Raw genomic sequence first — 23,766 nt, 5'->3', positions numbered from 1 at the left:
GCAAAAAGTCAAGGCCTAGTCAAGAATCTTGTGAGCTGGCGAACAGCCCCGGGAATAAAAGCTAAGCGATGTATAGGGGAATAAACTTAGAATTACTGCTCCACCTGTGAAATGATAGTGTTGTGGAGACTCTGCGAAAGAGAAATAGTATACTGGATTGTGCGACGATGATCGAATGGATGAAATAATCGTATGCATGGAATGCAAAATGCGGATTCACGCAAAGGAGTGAAAAAATTCCAGCGGAATGTCTGATGTAAGAATTAAAATGGGGAAGATTTTCTTAAACTTACATTAATGCATATAATCAAGCTCAAGGATGTACTTTGAAAAGTTGGTACAATTTATACACTGATTTCTACTAACTGAGAAAACAGTCTTAATTTGTAGCAGTTACAGAAGGTTAGTAAATTAAGTGTAGTGTGAGTCTGTGTATGTGAGTGCGTGTGCGTGTGTGTGTGTGTGTGTGTGTGTGTGTGTGTGTGTGTGTTTCTCTCAGGATTTCGATTCTTTAACTCAGATAACAAGAGATAGATACTACAGGGGGGGGTGGCACTGTTTAAACATCGTAACTTACTGTTTAGATTATAATAAATAATATTCCAAGAAGCTGTTCGATTTGTGTAATTTTACCCTCCTGACGTTGCCAAACTGCGACTGTTCAAGAGCTAAAACTAATGTATTGCTGTTCACGATATGAAACCAGTTCACAACACGCTTCACCGACGTTTTCAGCGTATGTTAGACACACAGAGTTCTAGAAGAAAGTAAACTGAATAATGATTTGTTGACTAAGAGGATTCCGCTTGCGGTCAATATATCTCAGACATCCATAGTAGAATGACAGGTAACAGAACGTACCTGTGACAAATGCACAAGGCTCTTTGAATGCCACAGTTGTCTCATCTAGTCATAACAGGAAACTTTTAGGCCGGTGGTTTTGTGTGACTCCAGCACCTGTTCCAGAGATAAGCGTCCCTCTAAGTCTCGCAGAGCGACCGGCGCAGATGTGGATCCGGGTTTCGTTTGAGCAGCTCGCCATGTCGCGGGAAGGCGGTAACGACTTTTTAACGAACACGCTTTCTTGCCGTGAGCGGGAAAAGGAGACGTCTTTTTGCACCGGACCGTCAGCTGCGACGGGAAGGCAACAGCCCGGCTTCCGCATCCGTCTTCAGCTGGGGCGGCCGTCGCGCTACGAGGACACTGGGGAAGAAGCAGTGGCTGGCGCTCCGGTTGTGGAAGGCAGGAGAGGAATCTATAGCATCGTTCCCAGGAGGCATTCCCTCTTCACATGGTACAAGTAATGGCCTATGACATCAACCGGGGACCAGGCTGGGTAGTTTCCTGAGTTTTTCTGAATTATTATGTGGACTTTCATTACAACAACTGTACTTCCACACCCTTCACTGACTTGTACAGTTGAACGATGTTATCCACTATGGACCACAGATTAGTGTTACACCTTGTCAATGAGAATCGGTTTGAAATCCAATAGCTACTGCCGAACACGCTACAGGTCAAACAACACAGATACTTGTTAGCAGCTGATATTCGTTTGGTGTGGTCCAATTATTATGAGGTTTGCCTCTTAAAAAATGATGTACGTCATCGAGTGCACTGGCACCTAAATGAGGTGCTTAACACGTAAAGTGACGTTTCGCAGCGTTAAGGGAGTAGCTGAAAGTGTCGTGAGTCGAAATGGCTGTTGTCACCGTAGAACTGCTTAGCGAACCTTAGTGGGAGTTAAGGGAGACGACCAAGAATGAAGAAATAATGGTTCATAGCCCAACTAATGATAAGAGACGTCTCAAAAAGCAGCTTCTTACATGTCTGGTACTTCATCGTCCTACGTTTTATTTCCTTATTTGTTTATTTATTGATTACTTAACCTGACCAGATTAGAGTCTTCACACCCTCTCTTACAGTTTACTATTTCTCTTAAACCGATTAATTACCAGTGTACTGTTTGAAGTCGTGTTCAGATGACCAGCCATTACTTTGCTACAAATCAGTGGTGTGTTGAACAGTTTGCCTGTGGCTCACTGGATGTTCCATAAAACCCCGTCACCTTGAGTCCGTCATTTATGTATAAAAGTGACACAGAGTGACGGAACAACAAATTGCGATGATTAGAACAAACGACAATAGTGCAATCATGGTATTAGTGGTGGAACTCTCATGAAATGCGTCATTATTAATGCTGCCTCTGAACTTCTAGTTTTTGTGTATTATAAATTTGTATAGTATCTTTTCAGTCATGGATAATTATTTTAATACTGGTTTCATATTACTCACGTCTTACTGATTTTTGCGGCGCAAAGGAATTACACAAACTCTCTACCAGGGGGCATCGATTTAAAAAAAAGGAAAGATTCGGGAAAAGTTGAAAATTTGTGCTGGACCGAGAGTCGAATCCGGATCTGCTGTTTACTAGGCTGAGGCGTTGACCATTGTGTCATCTGGTCAGAGTGGTCACAGTATCAGCGCGGACTACCCTAGAAAGCCCCCTGTCAGGCCATAGAAACATTCTTAAAGTACGTATTCGTTGGTGAAACTCTGTGGTTATTTCACATATAATTTGAGCCCAAATACTATTAAATATGTTGAGTTTGTTTTGTAAAGTTTAGTAGATTCATGGTAGATGAAGCATTTGTAGGTTCATTACTATCAGCAACACTAACACTTAGTGCCTTTGTTTGAAGTGAAACGCAGCTCACTTCACTTACTCGAGTACTAAACATTACCGCCGAGCGGCATTAGCCGTGCGGTCTAGGGCGTTGCAGTCATGGACTGTGCAGCTGGTCCCGGCGGAGGTTCGAGTCCTCCCTCGGGCATGCGTGTGTGTGTTTGTCCTCAGGATAATTTAGGTTACGTATTGTTTAAGCTTATGGACTGATGACCTTAGCAGTTAAGTCCCATAAGATTTCACACACATTTAACATTACCGTATTGTATAATTCTGCATTCATTTTAGATATGGTGTATGAAAAAGTGAGGAAGTGAGTGAGAATTTATATTGGATTTGTTAACAAATGAAGGCGTGAGGCATTGAAGCGAATCAGTACAGTGTTGGCAGTAATTTATTTTCTATTTATTTTTACGAAACGGCAGCAAGTGTGAAAACTGTAATGCGAGTTCTAGTTTCAGAATTGTGGTATAAGAGATAAGAGCAGTGTTAGAAAGCCGTTTCTAATGTAAGTAGGCTGTTTAGGTTTTCTTATTGGTAACGCCACGTAGCGCTCTGTATGAAAATCACTGGCTGTGTTGTGTGCAGTCTGTGGCTAGTTTGCATTGTTGTCTGCCATTGTAGTGTTGGGCAGCTGGATGTGAACAGCGCGTAGCGTTGCGCAGTTGGAGGTGAGCCGCCAGCAGTGGTGGATGTGGGGAAAGAAATGGCAGAGTTTTGAAATTTGTAAAAATGGATGTCATGAACTGCTGTATATATTATGACTTTTGATGACTATTAAGGTAAATACATTGTTTGTTCTCTATTAAAATCTTTCATGTGCTAACTATGCCTACTAGTAGTTAGTGCCTTCCGTAGCTTGAATCTGTTATTTAGCTGGCAGTAGTGGCGCTCGGTGTATTGCTGTAGCTTGAGTAACGAAGATTTTTGTGAGGTAAGTGATTTGTGAAAGGTATAGGTTAATGTTAGTCAGGGCCATTCTTTTGTAGGGATTTTTGAAAGTCAGATTGCGTTGCGCTAAAAATATTGTGTGTCAGTTTAAGCTCAGTCCTGTACAATTTTTCAAAGGGGACGTTTCACTAACTCTTTAAACTCCGTATTAACCCAGGTGGAGTAGAGACTCAGGGGGACTGCATTATAGCTAGATAGCAGAGTTTAAGCTCACTTTATACAAGATTCAGCGGTCTCCATTTTTGTTGTTCCTTCTCGTACTTCTAAGACGATGCAGTTTTCACATTGTACCATATTCAGTGGGTATATTTTAAATATGTTAAAAGACAACTGTATTAAAAGCCTGTCATAAACGCATGACTACATTCATTAATGTCACCGTAAATATTTCCGAATGTGTACGTTAGTTCGCCAATTCTGTGTTAGGAGCTGTTGGCATTTGGTGAGCCAGCGTGTAGTTACCTTTTAACAGTAAAAATACTGTGATATTTTTTGCAGTCTGGGCTGTATATACTTAAACATATCTATTGTTAAACAAACAAATGCAGCCTACTTTAGAGTCCACGACGAACAAGATATTTTGAAGTATGTTTCATCTTCAGTCAATAAGACTTTAACGTTTATGACGTTTGATTTGAGAGGAAGCTAGTGGACTGCTATTACTTCAGCTTTTGCTTCACACAGCTATTGACAGATTGTTACTGTTTCGGTGAACTACTGCTTGTTTTCAGTTTTACATTAACTTGGAAATTGTCAGGTTAGTTACTGAGAGATTATCTTCCCAAACGGGCACCTTCGAAAACCCATCATTATTAAAAGAACACCTATTTCATAAACACACGTAATGAATCACCACAAGGCCTTCTCAGTGAGTGTACAAAGTCGACGACATGAAAAAAAATACTTCCAATATTTTTCGCCAAAACAACTGTGGTAAGGGCCACATGTACCTTTAGGAAACAAACAACAAAGAATTGGAAATATGAAATTAAATGGTACTCCATAAACATTTTAAACATCTATAAAGCGACAACACATATTAGTACAGCAATGACAGGACAAAAATTATTCTTGTAATACCAATGAACAGTCAATCAGTTGTATAATGTAATGTTTGCTTAAACCTCTTTTTCCACGTTTTTACGCTTATAAAAACGTCTTCCCGAATAGGAAATGCTGACTACTGGGCTATGGCAGAGATACGTTAAAATGTAGATAAAGATGACACTCAGACCTAATACTATATGACTAAACGATGACCAGCATGCTGTGCGTTTTTTAATTATTATGTAGGTGAAATATTATATTTGACTGACCTGACGCCTTTCGGCTATATTGTAACATACCTCCGCCACAGCATGTGTCACAATTTACTTCTGACGAAGACGTTGTTATAAACGTTGAATCTGGGGTAAAGTGTGTTTAAGTAATCCTTACATTTTGCAGTTGAAAGATTGTTTATTACTTCTGCAAGAAGATTTCATCCTGCAGTTGCTGCTCCAGGCATGTACAAAATTTTGCGACAAAAAATTAAATAATTTTCATTTCACATGTGGAACGATCATAAAGAAATTAACAATATAAGGGCAGGAAAGAAGTCTGTCTCAAGCTTTATATCACACAGAAACACCAACATTTACTTATGGAAGTAAGCGTGGGCGGCAATAAGATGCCAACACACAGGTTTACTAAATTAGTTACCAAGGATGAGTGGAAGGATCCACAAGAGAAGATCGTTAAATAACTGAGGATATATGAAAAGAAATAATTCGAAGGAAAAAAATAAAGGAAAATAGAAGAAAACGTAAGGAATATGTAGGCCAGGGACGGCCAAGTATTTTGCATACATGCTGACCTCTTGCCTGCAGGCACATCACTCTCGTCTGCGTGCACACTTTCCCCACTACCACGTCACTCCGTCTGACTGAGAAGATGGGGAAATTACTAATGCTTCGCATTAGATGGCAATGCAATCGCTCAAGGAACACTGAAAGCTGGCTTGTGGCTTGGTTTCGTGTTTCCTCAAAAAGATCGCAACTGAAATCAATGTTCGGTGTTATTTTATTCTTTTTTTGTTTGCTGAAGACATAATGAAATTTATAGCAGGCAAAAACTGAAGGCACACTTACAGAAGCAAACAGTTTGGCACATATTAGTCACTCAGGTTTCCACGTGGCAATGGCTTATGTAGCTTCATAATCGAAATAAGATCATCTACACACATATGTTGATCGAAACATCGATATCACGATTTCAGCCTCTTTATGGAGTAGTGGAAAAACTTCTCAACGAAAACTTCGTAAAAGTCTTGGACATTTTCAACGTGAAAGAGTTTTTCTTTTAAACTGAAGTTACGTCGCAGGTCGATTAGCTGCATGACACATGAACGGGAGCACTTTCAACTGAAACGGTGAACTGTCTCTTCAACAATTAAATAACGGATTAGGGACTGACAGTGGCCTTTACATGTTTAGAAAACTGTTCCTGTAATTCTTTCAATGCCGCAATGAACTATTCAAAATTCGCTTATCTTAGAGAAACTTATGGTCTTCTTTGTCAGCCGTGGTCCCTTCCAAAATGCTGTTACCTTTTCCACTGCATTCTCTTTCCTCATCAAGTCTGAAATAATTTGCTTCTCACCTTTTACAATCTTACTGAGGCGTTCAAATGTGCAATCCAGTCCACTAAGGCCTCTAATCTATTCTGGATCTTTTAATTTTGGGTCCCGTTATCACTTTTCCTTCAGAAACTGAACTATAGTGGGTCTTAAATCGGAATGTCATTCCAGGCGTGCTTCTCGACTTAACCAACTTACTTCGCTGTAATATATAACGCCTGCATACTCTTCCTCCAATTCCGTGAGCAACTGTTTAAACTGACGGTAATGAGCTTGCGATTGCAGGAGACGTACTACTCGCTCCGTAAACTTGTTCATGTGATCCATGCCTGCAAATATAAAGTGTAGAAAACAATAAATCCCGTATAAATCGTCTGTTGATCGCCATATCTTACTTTTGTTTAATCGTAAAAAAATCATTTAATCCTTTGTGCGTGGTGCTGTAATGCTATTCCATAGTAAACTTGTATCGTCTATGTGACTGTGTCCTCTAAAATATTCAGAGTCCTGTATTCATCTCCTGTTCGCGGTTCGCTGAAATCTTAATTATATCCGTTGTGGATGACGAACTGAAATTGTGATTTACATCGGTAGTTTTTGTATATATAATATGCAACGTAACGAATGTGATGCAGTTTATTCTATGATTAACTAATTTTTTAGCCATTTCAGACTCAACAGATGGACGCATTACAGGACCATTATTTTCTGTATCATTTGCAGCCATACGATATTGTCGCAATGAGTGCATTTCAGCATCAATGAAAAATTCATTTTGATTAAGTTCATTTTAGACATCTTGTACACACGCAAAGACACGATTATACAGACAGGTTAGTAAAGTATAACTGATTTTTTGCAGTAAACTTTGTACTTTTAGTGTAAAACCAAGTGCACCTAAATATTCTGTATGTAACCTACCTAAAATGAACATTACAAAAATTGATTTGTCGTGGATACCAAGATGCAGCTGAATCACCACGACTCTGGCGTCTAGCTACATGCCGTACAGAAAATTACCTCCATCTCATGATGAGCGTGCAGTGGGCCGAAAAGTAGTTATGGTGCAATAAGTCGAATGAAATTCAGAAAGGCGAGTGGATACATGCCGTACCTATATAAGTCCCTGAAATCTGACTGGAACAAATCCCGATTCGCGGGATTATCTGATATGCTGTTCAGATAAAATTCGAAAATTAGACATAAAAATAATTAACAATGACATACACACGACTCTGCGTACAACGTACGATAAGAAGTGTGGTTTCCTACTCTTATTGTCCTTTTGTGAAAACATACACCAATCCTATCCCAATTCGGACCCCAGAGTATGCATTTTTTCCATACGAATCGAACGATAATCTCAAAAAGCCTCTTTCGTAAAAGATTACAATAAATGAAAACGAAATGTAAGTGAACGTGTTTTGTAAGTGCCTCTCACCTCTCTAATGTGGATTTTCTGTCAGATGTTTCAGACAGCTTTGGAATAGAAATAATGGTGGACATTCGCTATTAAATTTGTCCGTACGGTCGAAACGTGATAAGTTCAGTAAATTGCAAACAGTAGCGCTATCAAATTACATTCCGCTTTGCCGCTCCCAGCACCGACATCATACACGCCACACCACGTACGTATTTCTTCGCGCATCCTGTCAGCAGTACTAACCGCCATGTCAACCAGAGAGCGAGCACCATTCGAAGCGACGTCCAATCGAGAGCAGGCAGCGCGCGCACACTTGTCACCTGCCAGCTCGCCTGGAATCCCACTGCTGCGTCCCAAACGCCCCCTCCCCCGTGCTTGCGAACCACTCCAGCTCTCCCGTTAACATTCGAGCACCTGCAGCCAAAATACGACCGAAACACGCGTGTCCGACGCGGCTTTTTACGAAACCATTTTGTTCGTCGCCGCCGACCGGTAGAAGGGAATGCAACGGAACTCGGTGCAAATTTTCTCTGATATTGTGCCTGGAATTGCTTTTCCGGACGAGCGGAGAGTAAATTACAGCAAACGCGGACAGTCATCGGGGAGTTCACTGTTATTCGGTGTGCGCTGTTAGTGGCAGAGATACAAAAAGAGAAGATAAAACAGAGACTTTATCTAGTACAAGTAGCGAGTACAGCGAGTGCTGAAACGCCGTGTCTGATAGTACACGAAGCAGCAGTGGTGTAGTAGTGCTCTCTAGCGCGGGAACTGCCAGCAGCGCCGGCGTGTAACAATGAGTTTCTGGAGCTGCTGCGGTGGTGAACAGCAGATGGCATCTCTGAATTTGTTCGCATTGTATAGTCTCGTTGGAACGACGTAATTGCCTTATGAACCTTTAAAGCATGACAGCCAACAATTGAGTGTGCTGCCTCTTGTTGTTTTAACCAGGACGCAAATTTACTTTGAATTATATACCTGTTGCTGTTTCCATTTGGTGACATTTCCGTGAAATTACATATCACACAGAGGTTGACCAGAAAGGCCACGGAAACAAACAGCGATGAAAATTTACTGAGTAGATTAAACGGCGCTTTCATGTCCCATTTTTCTACTGTAGTTTGGTATTAAAATTATCTTTCGCAAGCTATCCTACTTGATCTGATAGGTAGAAAACGAAATATTTCTAAAGCACAAATTGCCTCAAAATTATGATCTGGATCAAGTTTTCAATAAAGGAATGTGATATATTTATATCCTGACCACGTTATAGTTTACGTTGTTTGCTATATCGCTAAAATCGGTATTGTAGTTACGCTTAGAGCCGAAAGACTCAACTGGCATTTCGTTGCGGTAAACTGCATTCATTGGTACATAACACTGAATGGCGCTGCAGACTTGAACAGATATAGACAAAGAGATATCAGTAATGGAGGGCAGCGTGGACGGTAAAAATCGTAGAGGGAGACCAAGACATGAATACACTTAGCAGATTCAGAATGATGTAGGCTGCAGTACGTACTGGGAGATGAAGCAGCTTGCGCAGGATGAAGTAGCATGGAGAGCTGCATCAAACCAACCTCAAGACTGAAGACCAAAACAACTACAACAAATGATAATAAAATATACAACATACACTTTCGATAATATTAATCCATAGAAGTAAGCATATACCTCAAGATTACTTCCTGTAAACATTTGATTGAGATTGTTAATATTTAGGATAAAAAGTTTGGCACTGGACTTAGGTAAATAAACTTACGAGAAAAGGAGTTTAAAACTGGATGCTAGTATAAGATACATACACATTAAAATTCACTAGCGCCATACGTTTTCCTCTCCTGATCCTATAAGGCTTCTCGTTGTTGTAATTTCAAAACCCGAGCAGCTATTTTCTTGATTTTTTCCAGGCAGCATCTTGTAGACTGCTTGGTCCGACGTTGATCTCAAGATAAGTAGATCTTCTTCTGGGAGGGCGATGAAGGCGTCCTGGGATTTCTGGTTTTTTCAGTCTTCTAACATGCCGTACTGATCTGAGAAACAACTTTCAAAGGCCTAAATGATTTTTTTCCATTTTCTTTTGTTGTGTTTGTGGCACTTGCATCAAATGACACAGTTTCTCATTTGCATTGTGTGTCTTGCCATCATTGCGTCTAGCCAGTAGTACTTAAGATGCTACTGTCCGAAAGACAGGTGCTAACTTGATCACTTTGGCAGTTGTCAGTGTGCAATGGCCCCGTCACCCAGTCAACATAAATGACATTTCATAGACGTATTTGTAATTCGAATACACCAAAATCGTCTCGGTACCTTTTTTGAAAAAAATTGAGGTTTCTTGGTAGAGTCTCCCCTTAAGGGAAGTCAAAGTAAAGTTCATAATAAAAATCTGAACGAAACCAAAATGAACATAAGAAGAGCATTGTGAGAAGCTTTCTATTAATTTAAAGGAAAATTTTGCCAAACTATCTGAATAAAAATTCAACGAAATTTTGGTGTCATGCAAAGTTAATAAGCGTGTCGAAATAATTTATTCAGTCACTCGGTGATCATAGTGGCATCGAAACGGAAGATGACATAGGAAAGACCGAAATACTGAATTCTGTATATCGAAACTGTTTCACTGCAGCAGATCGTTACACGGTTACTGTTTTCAATCATCTCGCGAACGCTTGAATTACAGATATTGAGATAAAATGTAGTGGAATAGAAGTTAAGTAAAACCTCCTAATTTTGGAAAGACATTTTGACTGGGTGAGATACCTGTCAGGCTCTACATAGATGTTGGGAAAATATTCGATTAGCTTCTTTCTGTGACATATCGTGGGTCGCTGAAATAATGAAGGGTACCAAGCGACCGGAAAAGAGCACTGGTCATTCCCGTTTTCAACAACTGTCGTCGTAGTGATGATCAGTGATTATAGGCCGATATCGCTGAACAATCTGTTACAGAAATATGGAATTAGTTCCGTGATCACGCATTACGATGCTTCTGCAGAACGAGAATCTTCTGTGTTCAAACGAATATGGATTACTAAACAGATATCTTGCGTGAAATCAGCAGAGCCTTAGGTAAAGGCGCCCAGGTCAATGCCGTGTTTCTTGACCTCAGAAAGGCATTCGATACAGTCCCACACTGTCATTTAGCGAACGAAATACAAGCTTACCGAGTATCGGACGTAATTTGAGGTTCATTAAGCACATTCTGTGAGACACTACTGAATACGATTATCTTAACGGGACAAAACTGACAGATGAAATTTATTTCCGGATTACCTTAAGGGAGTGTCCAGGGTCATCACTTTTTACAGTGCAGACGTATTGGACAGTGTCAGAAGCTCTATGAGGCTTGTGTGTAGCAAGGTTGGAACGCCAGAAGACCGAAGGGAAATGCAGAAGAACTTGTAAAGGATCGATGGCAGTTGATTCTGAACACAAATAAAAGTAACATTTTGCGCGTGAGTACTGTTTCATTAAATTAGTGGTGAAAAATCAATGGAAACAGTACATTACCCAGGAGTAACCCTCATGACCGACTTAAAGGGAGCGACAACATAAAACAAATTGCAGGAAGAGCAGATACCAGGCTGAGAGTCTTTAGAAGAACGTGAAGGGAATGTTATTTATCCACGAAAGAAGTGGCTTGCGAAACACGCCAAAAGGGAGGTGTTCTGTATCACTGGGAAGATTACTGTTGACAAACCTACAGCTTTAAGAAGAGCTGGACAACACGTTTCTTCCTCCGTTTTACGTCAGGCGAAATGACCGTGACGAAAAATATGAGAGAATCTGGAGCTATTACGGAAATTTATCGACAGTCGTTCCCGAAACGCATCATTCGCGAAGGGAACACAGAAGAGAGAAAATGAGGGTGATACCAGAGGTATCTGAAGGTGGCAGGGGTAAAATACAGGGAGCGAAATGATATTTACAATTTGTACAGAAACCAGATGGCAGTTATAAGAGTCGAGGGACATGAAAGGGAAGCAGTGGTTGGGAAGGGAGAGAGACAGGGTTGTAGCCTCTCCCCGATGTTGTCCAATCTGTATATTGAACAAGCAGTACAGGTAACAAAAGAAAAATTCGGAGTAGGTATTAAAATCCATGGAGAAGAAATAAAAACTTTAAGGTTCGCCGATGACATTGTAATTCTGTCAGAGACAGCAAAGGACTTGGAAGAGCAGTTGAACGGAATGGACAGTGTCTTGAAAGGACGATATAATATGAATATCAAAAAAAGCAAAACAAGGATCATGGAATGTAATCGAATTGAGTCGGGTGATGCTGAGGAAATTAGATTGGGAAATGAGACACTTAAAGTACTAAAGGAGTTTTGCTATTTGGGGAGCAGAATAACTGATGATGGTCGAAGTAGAGAGGATATAAAATGTAGACTGGCAATGGCAAGGAAAGCGTTTATGAAGAAGAGGAATTTGTTAACATCGAGTGTAGATTTAAGTGTCAGAAAGTCGTTTGTGAAAGTATTTGTATGGAGTGTAGCCATGTACGGAAGTGAAACATGGACGATAAATAGTTTGGACAAGAAGATAACAGAAGATTTTGAAATGTGGTGCTACAGAAGAATGCTGAAGATTAGATGGGTAGATCACATAACTAATGAGGTGGTATTGAACAGAATTGGGGAGAAGAGGAGTTTGTGGCACAACTTGACTAGAAGAAGGGATCGGTTTGTAGGATATATTCTGAGACATCAAGGGATCACCAGTTTAGGAGGGCAGCGTGGAGGGTAAAAATCGTAGATGGAGACCAAGACATGAATACACTAAGCAGATTCAGAAGGATGTAGCCTGCAGTACGCACTGGGAGTTGAAGAAGCTTGCACAGGATAGATTAGCATGGAGAGCTGTATCAAACCATTCTCAGGACTGAAGACCACAACAACAACCAGAGCTACCATCCATCAGATGCTGTAAGATGTGTTGACGCACCTGTATCTGTAGATGCAGATGTATATATAATCTACAGAAACAACTGCCATTCTAGCATACAGCAGTAATACAGGAATCTATTCTCTGTTGTGCAACAGCCTCGAACAATTGTTATTGCGGACCACCTGGCAGCGATACCAGGGCCACGGGGTAGAGAATCGCAGTCACGTGATAACGCCTATCGTTGAGGACAGGAACTATATCTGCCGAGAGCTTGAGTTTTATCTTTAATGTGACGACGATTATATAACGATCACTTCACATTAACGTTAAGAAATCTGGTTTGCAAGGCAGTGGATGTAGAATCTGTATCAAATAGTTGGTGGAATTTTTCTGTTTTGAGTCGATACGTTGCATAATGCTAAAACTGTAATCAGAAATGATAACAGGAACCAAAATTAAAAGATCCAGAATAGATTACAGACGTTAGTGGACTGGACTGCACATTTAAACGCCTAAGTAAGATGTGAATCAGCATACATAGCACATGCCCGTTGGGCATTTTGATCACAATAGCCATACATCAACACGATATCGACCTTTTCCACAATTGGTAAACGGTCCATTTTAACACTGGTAATGTACCACGATGCAAATACCGTCCGCACTGGCGGAATGTTACGTGATACCAAGTGCTTATACGTTGATGACTACTACATCGCCATCTATCACAAAGCGAAAAAAGTGGTCCAACTAAAACACTCATATTTCTATACGTACTACACGAATCTGTAACAAAAAATGGGGGTTCCTATTTTTAAAAAAAACGCAGTTGATATCCGTTTGACCTATGGCAGCGCCATCTAGCGGGCCAACCATAGATCCATCTGGTTTCCACCTTCAAGCTGAAAAAGGTTCGTTCTTTCTAGTTTTTTCGTTTGATGCTTATTTCGTGAGATATTTGGCCCGGTCACTATCAATGGACCACCCTGTTATGTTGAAAAATAATGACAATATTGTGTTGTTTAATCATACAACCTAGACACAGACTCTAACAGATATAACCTATAGCTCACTACAAGTTAGTGAAATTACAAACATCAGTAACCTAATATTCGTTAAGAGGAAAGAATGGCTCATATGCACGACGATGTACACTGGTTCAATTAATAAGAGAATATGAATTACACAAATAGGAGAACCATTTTGAAGTTTTTATCAGTTTTGTCAGGATAACCTTCCCCTAAGTAGCTAAAATTTCTGACCAAATTTCAGTTTTTCAGAGAGTTATAAAGAGAATAAATATTTAAGCTTCCATTACGTAAATAAAACTTCTGACAGAATTAATCAGGTTCTCTGAAATAGTAACGCCACGTCGGTATTTCAGACAGAGAATGAGATGTAAACAACACTTAAAAATAACTTAGAACGGTAGTCAGCTTATGATCAGTCAGATTCACACGGAATTACTTGTCAATAATGTGATAAATTCCTCATCAGCTATCACATAGGAAGTTAAAGACTAGATTTCAGGAACATTTCAATCGTTCTAGCCTTAGGTGTACATGAAATCTCATGGGAAAAAAATAGGTAATATAAAAACAGTATGAATTTAATCCACACAATTAATAGAGGTGTAGGTATGAATCTATGGGAAAAAATGAGAATGTTTTGTAATTTCAAGCAACACCTCGCCGTTATTTTAAGAGAGAAAAGAGATCCTCAGAGACATTACAACTCAACTGATTGATTTTCTGACTCCCCCTGATAACTAAGGTTCTAGATATTCATTAAGTCAACGACTAACTTGTGTGACATCCACAATCCTTATGGCCATTGTATGAGGTCTAGGACTTTACACAAAGAGAGCCCTTCCTGCCACAAAGTAACTATGCGGACGCGATGGAACCGCGTTATTGACCGTTTAGGCATTGTTGAACTACAGACAACACGAGCCGTGTCCCTCCTTCCTGGAATGACTGGAACTGATCGGCTGTCGGACCTCCTCCGTCTGCCGGCCGCGGTGGTCTAGCGGTTCTGGCGCTGCAGTCCGGAACCACGGGACTGCTATGGTCGCAGGTTCGAATCCTGCCTCGGGCATGGGTGTGTGTGATGTCCTTAGGTTAGTTAGGTTTAAGTAGTTCTAAGCTCTAGGGGACTTATGACCTAAGACGTTGAGTCCCATAGTGCTCAGAGCCATATTTTGAACCTCCTCCGTCTAATAGGCGCTGCTCATGCATGGTTGTTTACATCTTTGGGCGGGTTTAGTGACATCTCGGAACAATCAAAGGGACTATGTCTGTGATACGATATCCACAGTCAACGTCTATCTTCAGGAGTTCTGGGAACTGGGGTGACGCAAAACATTTTTTATGTGTGTATTTTTTTCCATACATGCTCCTGATTACTGATTGTCTACTAAAATTATGATTTATAAAACTTGTTGGTCAGCGTTACGCCTTTATGTGACCTACACTAGTGTATTACACTTCAGGTTCGCTGATACTTGTATCAGTCTTTGAGTGGTAATTTAAACGAGTTTCTGTGAATAATTTGTGTCTTCACACTGCTGGCAACACTGATACACTGTAATGAGATATTTTTATATAATGTTAAAAGTCCACTGCTGAGCCGTTAAAATTGGGCGGTCCAACAATATGTGGACGACAGTCAAGGGGGAACCACAGAAATACCGAGGCGGGTTTCCGCCATGGGGGATGTGACCACGGGTCAGCCAAGTATGGCCTATGCGTAGCCGGCAAACGACAATGGAGTCCCTGCGAGTGGTTCTCATGGATGACCGCCACACATTTTGTCTCGTTGGTAACACGGTGTGCTGACGGTTCACCTTTCAGCATCTCATATCGCGAAAATTTTACAGTGGAAGATCGATCGGAGATTAGTCTCCGGCAGGCCGGTCTCCAGAGTTGGTCTACCGGTAGCATGTTTGGCCAGCCTGTCAGAAAGTTCATTGCCCGGGATCCCGACATGTCATGGAGTCCAAATGATGACTGGTCGTCTACTGCTTCCAAGGTCACAAAGTGACCCCTTGATACTGATTACCAATGGATGGCGAGTGAAGCACTGGTCGAGAGCTTGTAGGTTGATTAAGGACTCACCTGAGCAGAAACGGACATGCTTAAGAGCGCGAGAGATGGCTACCAACTCAGCAGTGAAAACACTGCAGCCATCCGGAAGGAGCGTTGTTCAATATGGCCAGAGCGATCGTAAGCAAAACCAACATAACAATCGACCATAGGGCCATCAGTGTAGGCTATTTATGAGTCCTGGAACTTGCAAAAGCGCCGGCGGGCTTCCGTAGGTGGAACTAAGCCTTTTGGGACTTGCGATAGATCCGTGGCCGAGGCATGGATCATAGAGATGTACGTCAGAGGATCCGCAGGAAAGGATGTAGAGGAAAAGTGTCGAGTTCAGCAATAAGCGACCGGACACGGACTCCAGTTGGAATCCCCGTTCTGGGCCACCGTTGTGGGAAAAGAAGACGGTAGTTTTGATTGTGAGGTGAGCTATGGATGAGGGCAGTATAACGCGCCAGTAGCAGTTGACGCCTGAGCCGCAATGGAAGAACGCCTGCTTCCACGAGGAGGCTGTTCATAGGGCTCGTTCTGAAAGCTCCCGGCGCAAGCCAAAATTTTAGAGTAATACAGAACCTCCAGAACTACAATGTTTAGTCAGAGGTAATAGTCCCAATTCAGAGGCGCCGAACTCGTGTTTTGTACCATCAACGGACACGGATGAAACTGGATTTATGGAAGTTACTTTCCTACTCTATCTCTCTCTTGTTCTTTTTTTTTTCCTTTGAGTCATTAGTATTCTGACTGGTTTGATGCGACCTGTTACGAATTCCTCTATTGTGCTAATCTCTTCATCTCAGGGTGTCACTTCACACGACGTCAACAGTTAATTATTGCGTGTACTGAGATTCTGCTACATGTATCGCCCGCTACATCTCATTCTTTTACTGTGGAAGATATTCCCTGATGTCTTAATACATGTCCTGTCATGCCGTCCCTTGATTTAAATGCTTTCCTCATGTTCCTGTCCACGCCCATTCTGTGGAGAACCTCTTCATTTCCTATCTGTTGTCTATCCTTCTGCAGCACCATATCTCAACTGCTTCGATTCTCTTCTTTCCCGAGTTTCCAACAGTCCAAGATTCGTCACTGTGCTTCAGATGTACATTCACAGAAATGTCGTTTGCAAATGAAGGCCAATGATTGATGCTAGTATACTTCCTTTGCCCAGGAATGCCCTCTTATACATTTGTAGTTTATTCCTTATGTTTTCCTTGCTACGCCCATCATTTGTTACTTCGCTTGCTACGTAGCAGTATTCCTTCGTTTCACCTACTTCATATTTCATAGGTTTGATGTTAAGTTTGTCACTAAACTCATTTTCTACGCCTCATTACTTTCATTTGTATTACCACTAGTAAGCAGTCTGTGCTCAGACTTTTCATTGCATTCAACAGGTCTTATCCATGATCAGTGAGGATTAGCGAACCTTATGAATGGTATCTCTTCATCCTGAAATCTTAATCCCTCTGTTGAACCTTTCTTCTTTTCACATCATTGCTTTTTCCATGTATAGATTGAACAGGAGAATCGACTGACTGCATCATTGTTTCTCATCATTCTCACTTCGAGCACTTCGTTCTTGCCCTTCCTTTTTCGTTGTACCCCTTTGTTTCTGTACATATTGTACATTATCCATCTCTCCGTGTAGCTTACATCAATCTTTCCGAGACTTTCGAACATGCTGTGCCATTTTACTAGTCAACAAATCTTACGTTATTTCTTAAGTTGGTACCATTACCAAGCCTAAAGTCGGAACTACCTCTCTGGTGCATTTACATTTCCGAAAGCCAAACTGATCCTCATATAAATGTTTCTCCATTTCTCCAGTCTTCTCTATTTTGTCGGTCTTCTCTATATTATTCTTGCTAGCGACTTTGATGCATAAGCTGTTAAGCTGATCGTACGACAGTTTTTGTTCTCATCTCCCCTAGCTATCCTCGAGATTTTGACGTTTTCCCGAAAGTCTGGTGGCCATTTTGCTATTTCATAGATTCCACACACCAGCCTATATGATTGTTTCGTTGCCACTTTCCCCAATGATTTTAGAAACAGCGAAGGAATATTATTTATGTTTTCTGTCTTACTTGATCGCATGTACTCCAGAGCTCAATAGTAGATCCTCTATGTGTTACATATCAACTCTCATTTCTTCTGCTACGTTCTCATACAGTTCCTCCACTTGTAAAAGGTTTTCAGTGTACTCTTTCAGTTTATCAGCTCTGCCTTCTGCTTTCAGAAATGGAATTCCTCTTGCATTCTTAATCTTGACATATCTTCCTTTGTTTTCTGTGAAGGTTATTTTGACTTTTATGTATGGTGAAGCCATCGTTCTGACGACCATTCCTTTCTCGATTTCTTCACATTTTCCTGCAGTCATTAGCAGTGGATACCTGGAGAAACCCTTTATTTCATTCCAAAGTGACTTAATTTGCTGTTTTTCGTCGTTTTTCCATATCGCTGTTATTTTCTGCCTTTCGTCGATACATTGAAGTACTTGTTGTGTTGCTCGATGTTTCTTTGCATTTACGTTCTCTGTAGCAGTGTTTATTCGTGGAACCTCTGTGATTTCTTGAAAAATATTATGTCACCATCATGAACTCCTGAAAAATTCTTTATTTACATAACCATTTTCGGTCGACTAAGCGTCATCAGATTCACAGAAATACTCACATCATCATATTAGATGAAATATAAAATTATAAACCTCATATGATAAAACCATGAATTAGACACTGTTGTACATCGTAATAGAAATTACATCGCCAGTCTATGAAAACTGTTCTTGGTAGTGCACTCATTCATGTCATAACTGCAGTCGGCATTAACGATGAGAACAGATTAATGTGGTATGAATCAATTTGGTCATAATTGCGATTTATAAGTGCATGTAGAAAGGACAGTCATTCTGGACTTTCGTGAAAATCAAAAGATGCGAAAGAAATAGTGGCGGAAAACAAAATAATCAAGTTAGTAGGTTATTTTGACTGCCTGGCTTTGGATATTTGTTTTGATCATGACCAAAGTGTAAAGAACGATACAGCAAAATTTCGGGGTGTCTGTAAAACAGTAAGACCACTAAAGAAAGCCAGTGAGATGATAGCGGTAAAATCAGAGTACTACACAGCAAATCTGTGGAGTTGAGCTGTAATGCAGTGCTAGAAGTAATGAAGGGAGGCTGCTGTTTAGAAGCCCTTTCCATAAGTACGGTGCAGGAAATAGAGAGGGACAAAACAATCACCTGGTGTCTTGGACTCAGCTGGATTCTTTCGAGGTCACAAATGCAACATTATGACTAGCCATCAACAGTGGTGGAATCAGTATAAAGACAGGGTTCTACGAAAGAAATATTACAATGTCTAAAGCATACATTAATCTAATTTATTACGAAAGTAGCTGATACTGATACATGTAACACATAAACATGATGGAATTATATAGTTTCTTTCATAATACGAGAAACAAATTAAGGCGTTTGTATTTTGTGGAAGGAAATTGATACAGACACACTCAATGTCTATTTGTTCTATTGCACTGATTGCACTTTGTCCAACATCCTTTTTTTCCTAATTTCTTCAAAAATTCTCTTTAGCATTGACATTGTTAGGGTTTCTTTTTCTTGAATGCAGTTGTCGCCGATTCTTTTCGTACCGTTCTTTTCATCTGACATATGGCCTCACATTACCTTCGATTGCGATAAACAGGCCTTCCACGTATTTCCAAAAATTTATCCATGGGGTTAAAATACCGGTTACGTGAAAGGTACGTCTAGACATAGATTTCTTTACCTTCAAACCACCTTTTGGTTGTAGCAGAAACATGCATTATCTTGTTGAAACATAAGACGTTCGACCCATAGGTCCTCATGCATTCTAATTATTTCTGTCACTAGCATCTCAGTGTGTATGTTAGAGTTCGTTCTAGTGTTCAGAAAAGCAATCGTGATTTATGTTTAGGCAGAAGGCTGCCCAAACATCTCCACCTACAAATTTTCTGCTCATTCCTAACTGCTGCTCTATTCTCAGATCATGCCAATGACATAGAAATCCATCCTGCTCATCTTAATTAAACTTCTTCTCATCGTTGAAGACCACTTTACCCGAATCTGAAGTCGTGACAAATTTTTTTCAGCAAATTCACGTCCAGCCCGTTTATATTTGGGTGTTAGAGGAGGTGACTGCAGTCATTTCTTGAATGGAAGATGTTTGTCATCTGACAAAATTTGTGGAACACATCAGGTAAATAAAATTACTCGCAACTAAAAATCAGCAACAAGCTGAGAATAATAATGGTTTGTGGAACTTGCTTTGTACAAAAGTAACTGTTTCGGTGCCTAAGATAATTTCTACTTTGCCCATATTTTCCGTTCTGTCCATACTATGCGCCCTGTCTAACGGAATTATCAGTAACTGCATCTTAACGGTACAACTTTTTGGTGATTTGAAGATTAGAGACAGAGCTGTTTCTGGACCGTTGCACCATCGACAGCTCGCGCTACGTCTTCTGGAACATGATATTTGGCGTGAACGGGATGTGGAACGTTTGCCGTGAGTGGCGTTGAGACCGTTTTCCGGTAGAGGTAGTCAGTGAAGCAGCACGGACAATGCAGGTTTGCGGGGCAAAGGGCTGGCTGTTAGCTACACCGCCTGTGTGACTTGCAAGTTTACCTGGCTGAGCATCTTCTGGACACGAGGGAAGTGCGCCGGAAAACGGTAGTGGACACATAATTCTTTGGCGGACAAGGTCTGGCGGAGAGCGGCGGTTCGTCGTCACCCACACAACTCCCGACAACTCCAAGTTTTTCCACTGTTTGTCACGGCACAGCGCCTTTGAACGCTCTGTGTGCCACTTTTTGTTCGTTACTTCGTTGCCTAGACTAAGCAGCATTCTGAATGGTTGATCATGCTCCCCGCTGTAAACGTGATAATTGTGACAGGCTCGCTTCCTGCTCTTGTTTGTGTCCTGCTGCTTCTATATCGGACTCGGTTCAGCCTCCTGTTGTTCTTGTTCCCTGTTCCTGTGTCAGTCCAGGTGATTTAAGGAGCGTGTCTATTATACAAAAACATAATACGTTCAATTTAGAAACTAGCAAAGAGGCGTAATTTGATTGTATGTTTAAAATTTTTGGGGTTTTGTAAAACAAAAGGTTAAGTTTTAATGTGTCATTATTTGAGACGTTCAAATTTTTGTTTGTGATTGTACTTTATGCACTAAACAGCCAAGTCGCTTTCTTTACTTACTAGAAGCCCGTAAGCTTGTGCGTCTTACGGGGGTAAATCTTGTTGCATGTATTTTGGTGGGATATACTTCCAAACCGAGGTAGGTGACATTCATCAGCAAGCTGTTCACGTCTTCCTTCCAAATAACTAGTGTTTTACATCCCGCACGACGGTTAATTATTTACCATTCCCGCCTCGCGGTGTGATTTGAAGCTGAATCTCTGTTTGTACAATCAAGTGTATGAAGGGGGGAGGGGGGGAGATTGTCTTAGCCAGTTACCTGATTATTTTTAATGACTGAACAAACTTGTTGTAGATGGGATACACAGTCAGAACTGTCACAACTGTTTTGTCTACGCTGTCAGATTATGTTAGGTATTTTTCATTTACCTAAAAATTACTTCTTTATTCATCAGATTAAAACTGTATATTTGTGCATTGGGGTGTATTCTCACTGGTGCTTAGAAAAGTTGTGTGGTTAGCAGCGTATCTGGCCTGTCCTAAGTAATTTCGGGGTTGTTTGTCCGGACCACATTGACCAACGCATAGTGATTTCATATCAAGCAGCTTTAATTACTTTTCTTTCCTTTCCATGATTTCCCTTTTAGGTAAACCTGAATTATTTGCTATATTTTAGTAAAATGCATACTAAACATGTTTACTGCCTGCCTGTTTTGACTAATATTTTTCTCTCATGTTATACTCGTTGCAGAACATAGTTGTTTGGGGCGTTCTTGAGCTTTGTACGTACACTTTAAGAGCCTTTGAAGACACTGTTTTATCGATTATCAGCAACTGTTCTGAAATTGTCGGACTTGATTGCATGGTTTGTCCTAATATGTCAAGGTCTTGTTGACGTAATTGGTAAAGTTAGGTTTCCTAATGAGGGTTAATAAAAATCTTTGTACGTTCAGTCCTTACTTTGCTCAACCCCTCCGCTCCCATGAGGCCCTCCGCCAGTAGAGTGTACAAACATCACCGTAGGCGAAATTTTTTGCTCTTTCATCACAAATCAAATGGCTCCAAGCACTTTAGGACTTAACATCTGAGGTCATCAGTCCCCTAGACCTATAAGAACCTAACTAACATAAAGGCACCACACAGATCCGTGTCTGAGGCAGGATTCGAACCTGCAACCGTGGCAGCCGCATGTTTCCAGCCGGAAGCACCTAGAACCGCTCGGTCCCAGCGGCCGGCTTCTTTCATCACATCATTACCTTCCACGTGACATTGTCATGGTCGTGGTTTAAGTACGCAACATGCACTGCTCCCAATCGTGCCTGTTTCAATGTGCGGTAAAGGCATGTTCGAACACACCAACATTGTACATAGCCAAGTGCCTTTATATTGAGTTCCATCGACTACCAGCTGAATCATTGATATCTTGTGTTAGAGTGTACTACTTACATCTAATGCGAAACAATTTGATTGCGTTTGACGGTATAGTGGATGCCATACTACTGTATGCACACTGTGTACAACTATTCCAACCGAGAATATTATTTTTCATATAAATATCCATTCCATTATACTGATTATCACTACTGTACTACGCCGAAGGGGAATCGTCATAGTCTGCATATGCAATAATAATAGTAGCGTCAGTTCGAGATTAGCACCAGCAGCAGCAGAAGGAGCCCCGCAGTGCAGGAAGGCGCTCACCGTCTTGCCCTGCAGCAGCCCGATGCGGCAGTCGAGCAGCACGGTGTGTCCGACGCGCGCCGTCACGTTGTGCGGGCCCGGCCCGTCCTCGAAGTAGGGGCCGTGGCGGCGCTCGTCGCCCGCCGAGTGCAGGTGGTAGTGGGGGTGCGGCGGCCCGCGGTAGGCGGCGCGCGTGCTGCCTGCCCCCGGCGTCGCGGCGCTGCTGCCGGAGGCGAGCGCCGGGGCGGCGGCCGTCGTGGCGGGCGCAGCGTCAGGCGAGCTCGGCTGCGGAGGCGACGCACCTGCCGAAGAACACAGCACAGAAGCGAAAACTATTAATTACAAGCAGTAGGTTACAACGTTCACTTCTACTCGGGTAACACGTTCCGCCGCGCGGGATTAGCCGAGCGGTCTGGGGCGCTGCAGTCATGGACTGTGCGGCTGGTCCCAGCGGAGGTTCGCGTCCTCCCTCGGGCATGGGTGTGTGTGTTTGTCCTTAGGATAATTCAGGTTAAGTAGTGTGTAAGCTTAGGGACTGATGACTATAAGATTTCACACATTTGAACATTTTTTAACACGTTCCCCAAGCATGTTAATAACACTGACAGCCACTAAAATTGCAACATCAGGAAGCATAAAAATTAGGAAACTTTACTCATTCTAAGTAGACAACATAAGAGTGCAGACAATCTTGCAGATAGGGCAACCACGGTTACGAGTAATATTCTAGGTTATTAATAAACCACTTCAGCTGTATTTAGTGCTCCGTTTATTGGTCACTACCGGTTTGGTGGCACTAGAACCCACGTCTTCAGATGAACATCTGTACAACACTAAATCCAAAAGGAATGCTGCGTGGGATTAGCCGAGTTGTCTAAGGCGCTGCAGTCATGGGCTGTGCGGCTGGTCCTGGCGGAGGTTCGAGTCCTCCCTCGGGCATGGGTGTGTGGACTGATGGCCTTAGCAGTTAAGTCCCATAGTATTTCACACACACCAAAAGGAATAACAACCCTGACATAGCCACAGACATGACAGAGTTTTCCAAAATTATTTTAAGGTCTTCCTCCTTCTCCACCTCCCCATCTCACGTCACCACCTCCTATGCAGCCCTCTAATTGTCTTAGATTTTGCACATCTTCCTTTCACGAATGTTTTAAAAACTTTTGTAATGTTTCATTAAGTTTTATCTATACTTATATTGAAATTCACTACAGCCTTGGAACCTTTTAACTGTGAAAATAAAAAAATGAA

General features: G+C 41.4%; 1 protein-coding gene across 1 annotated transcript in view; it reads right to left on the bottom strand.

Moving 5' to 3' along the window:
- The window catches only part of LOC126088317 (V-set and transmembrane domain-containing protein 2B-like), a gene marked incomplete at its 3' end in the record, with an annotated part of 157,779 nt that overhangs the window by 89,974 nt on the left and 44,039 nt on the right, over positions 1-23,766 (bottom strand). Inside the window, exon 3 of the mRNA XM_049906447.1 lies at positions 22,537-22,817. Coding sequence (XP_049762404.1) covers positions 22,537-22,817 — 281 coding nt within the window. The remainder of the gene's footprint in view (positions 1-22,536; positions 22,818-23,766) is intronic.

The sequence above is a fragment of the Schistocerca cancellata genome, chromosome 6 (assembly GCF_023864275.1).
Source record: "Schistocerca cancellata isolate TAMUIC-IGC-003103 chromosome 6, iqSchCanc2.1, whole genome shotgun sequence".
NCBI classification, from domain to species: domain Eukaryota; kingdom Metazoa; phylum Arthropoda; class Insecta; order Orthoptera; family Acrididae; genus Schistocerca; species Schistocerca cancellata.
This window is presented reverse-complemented; position numbering and strand designations above follow the sequence as displayed.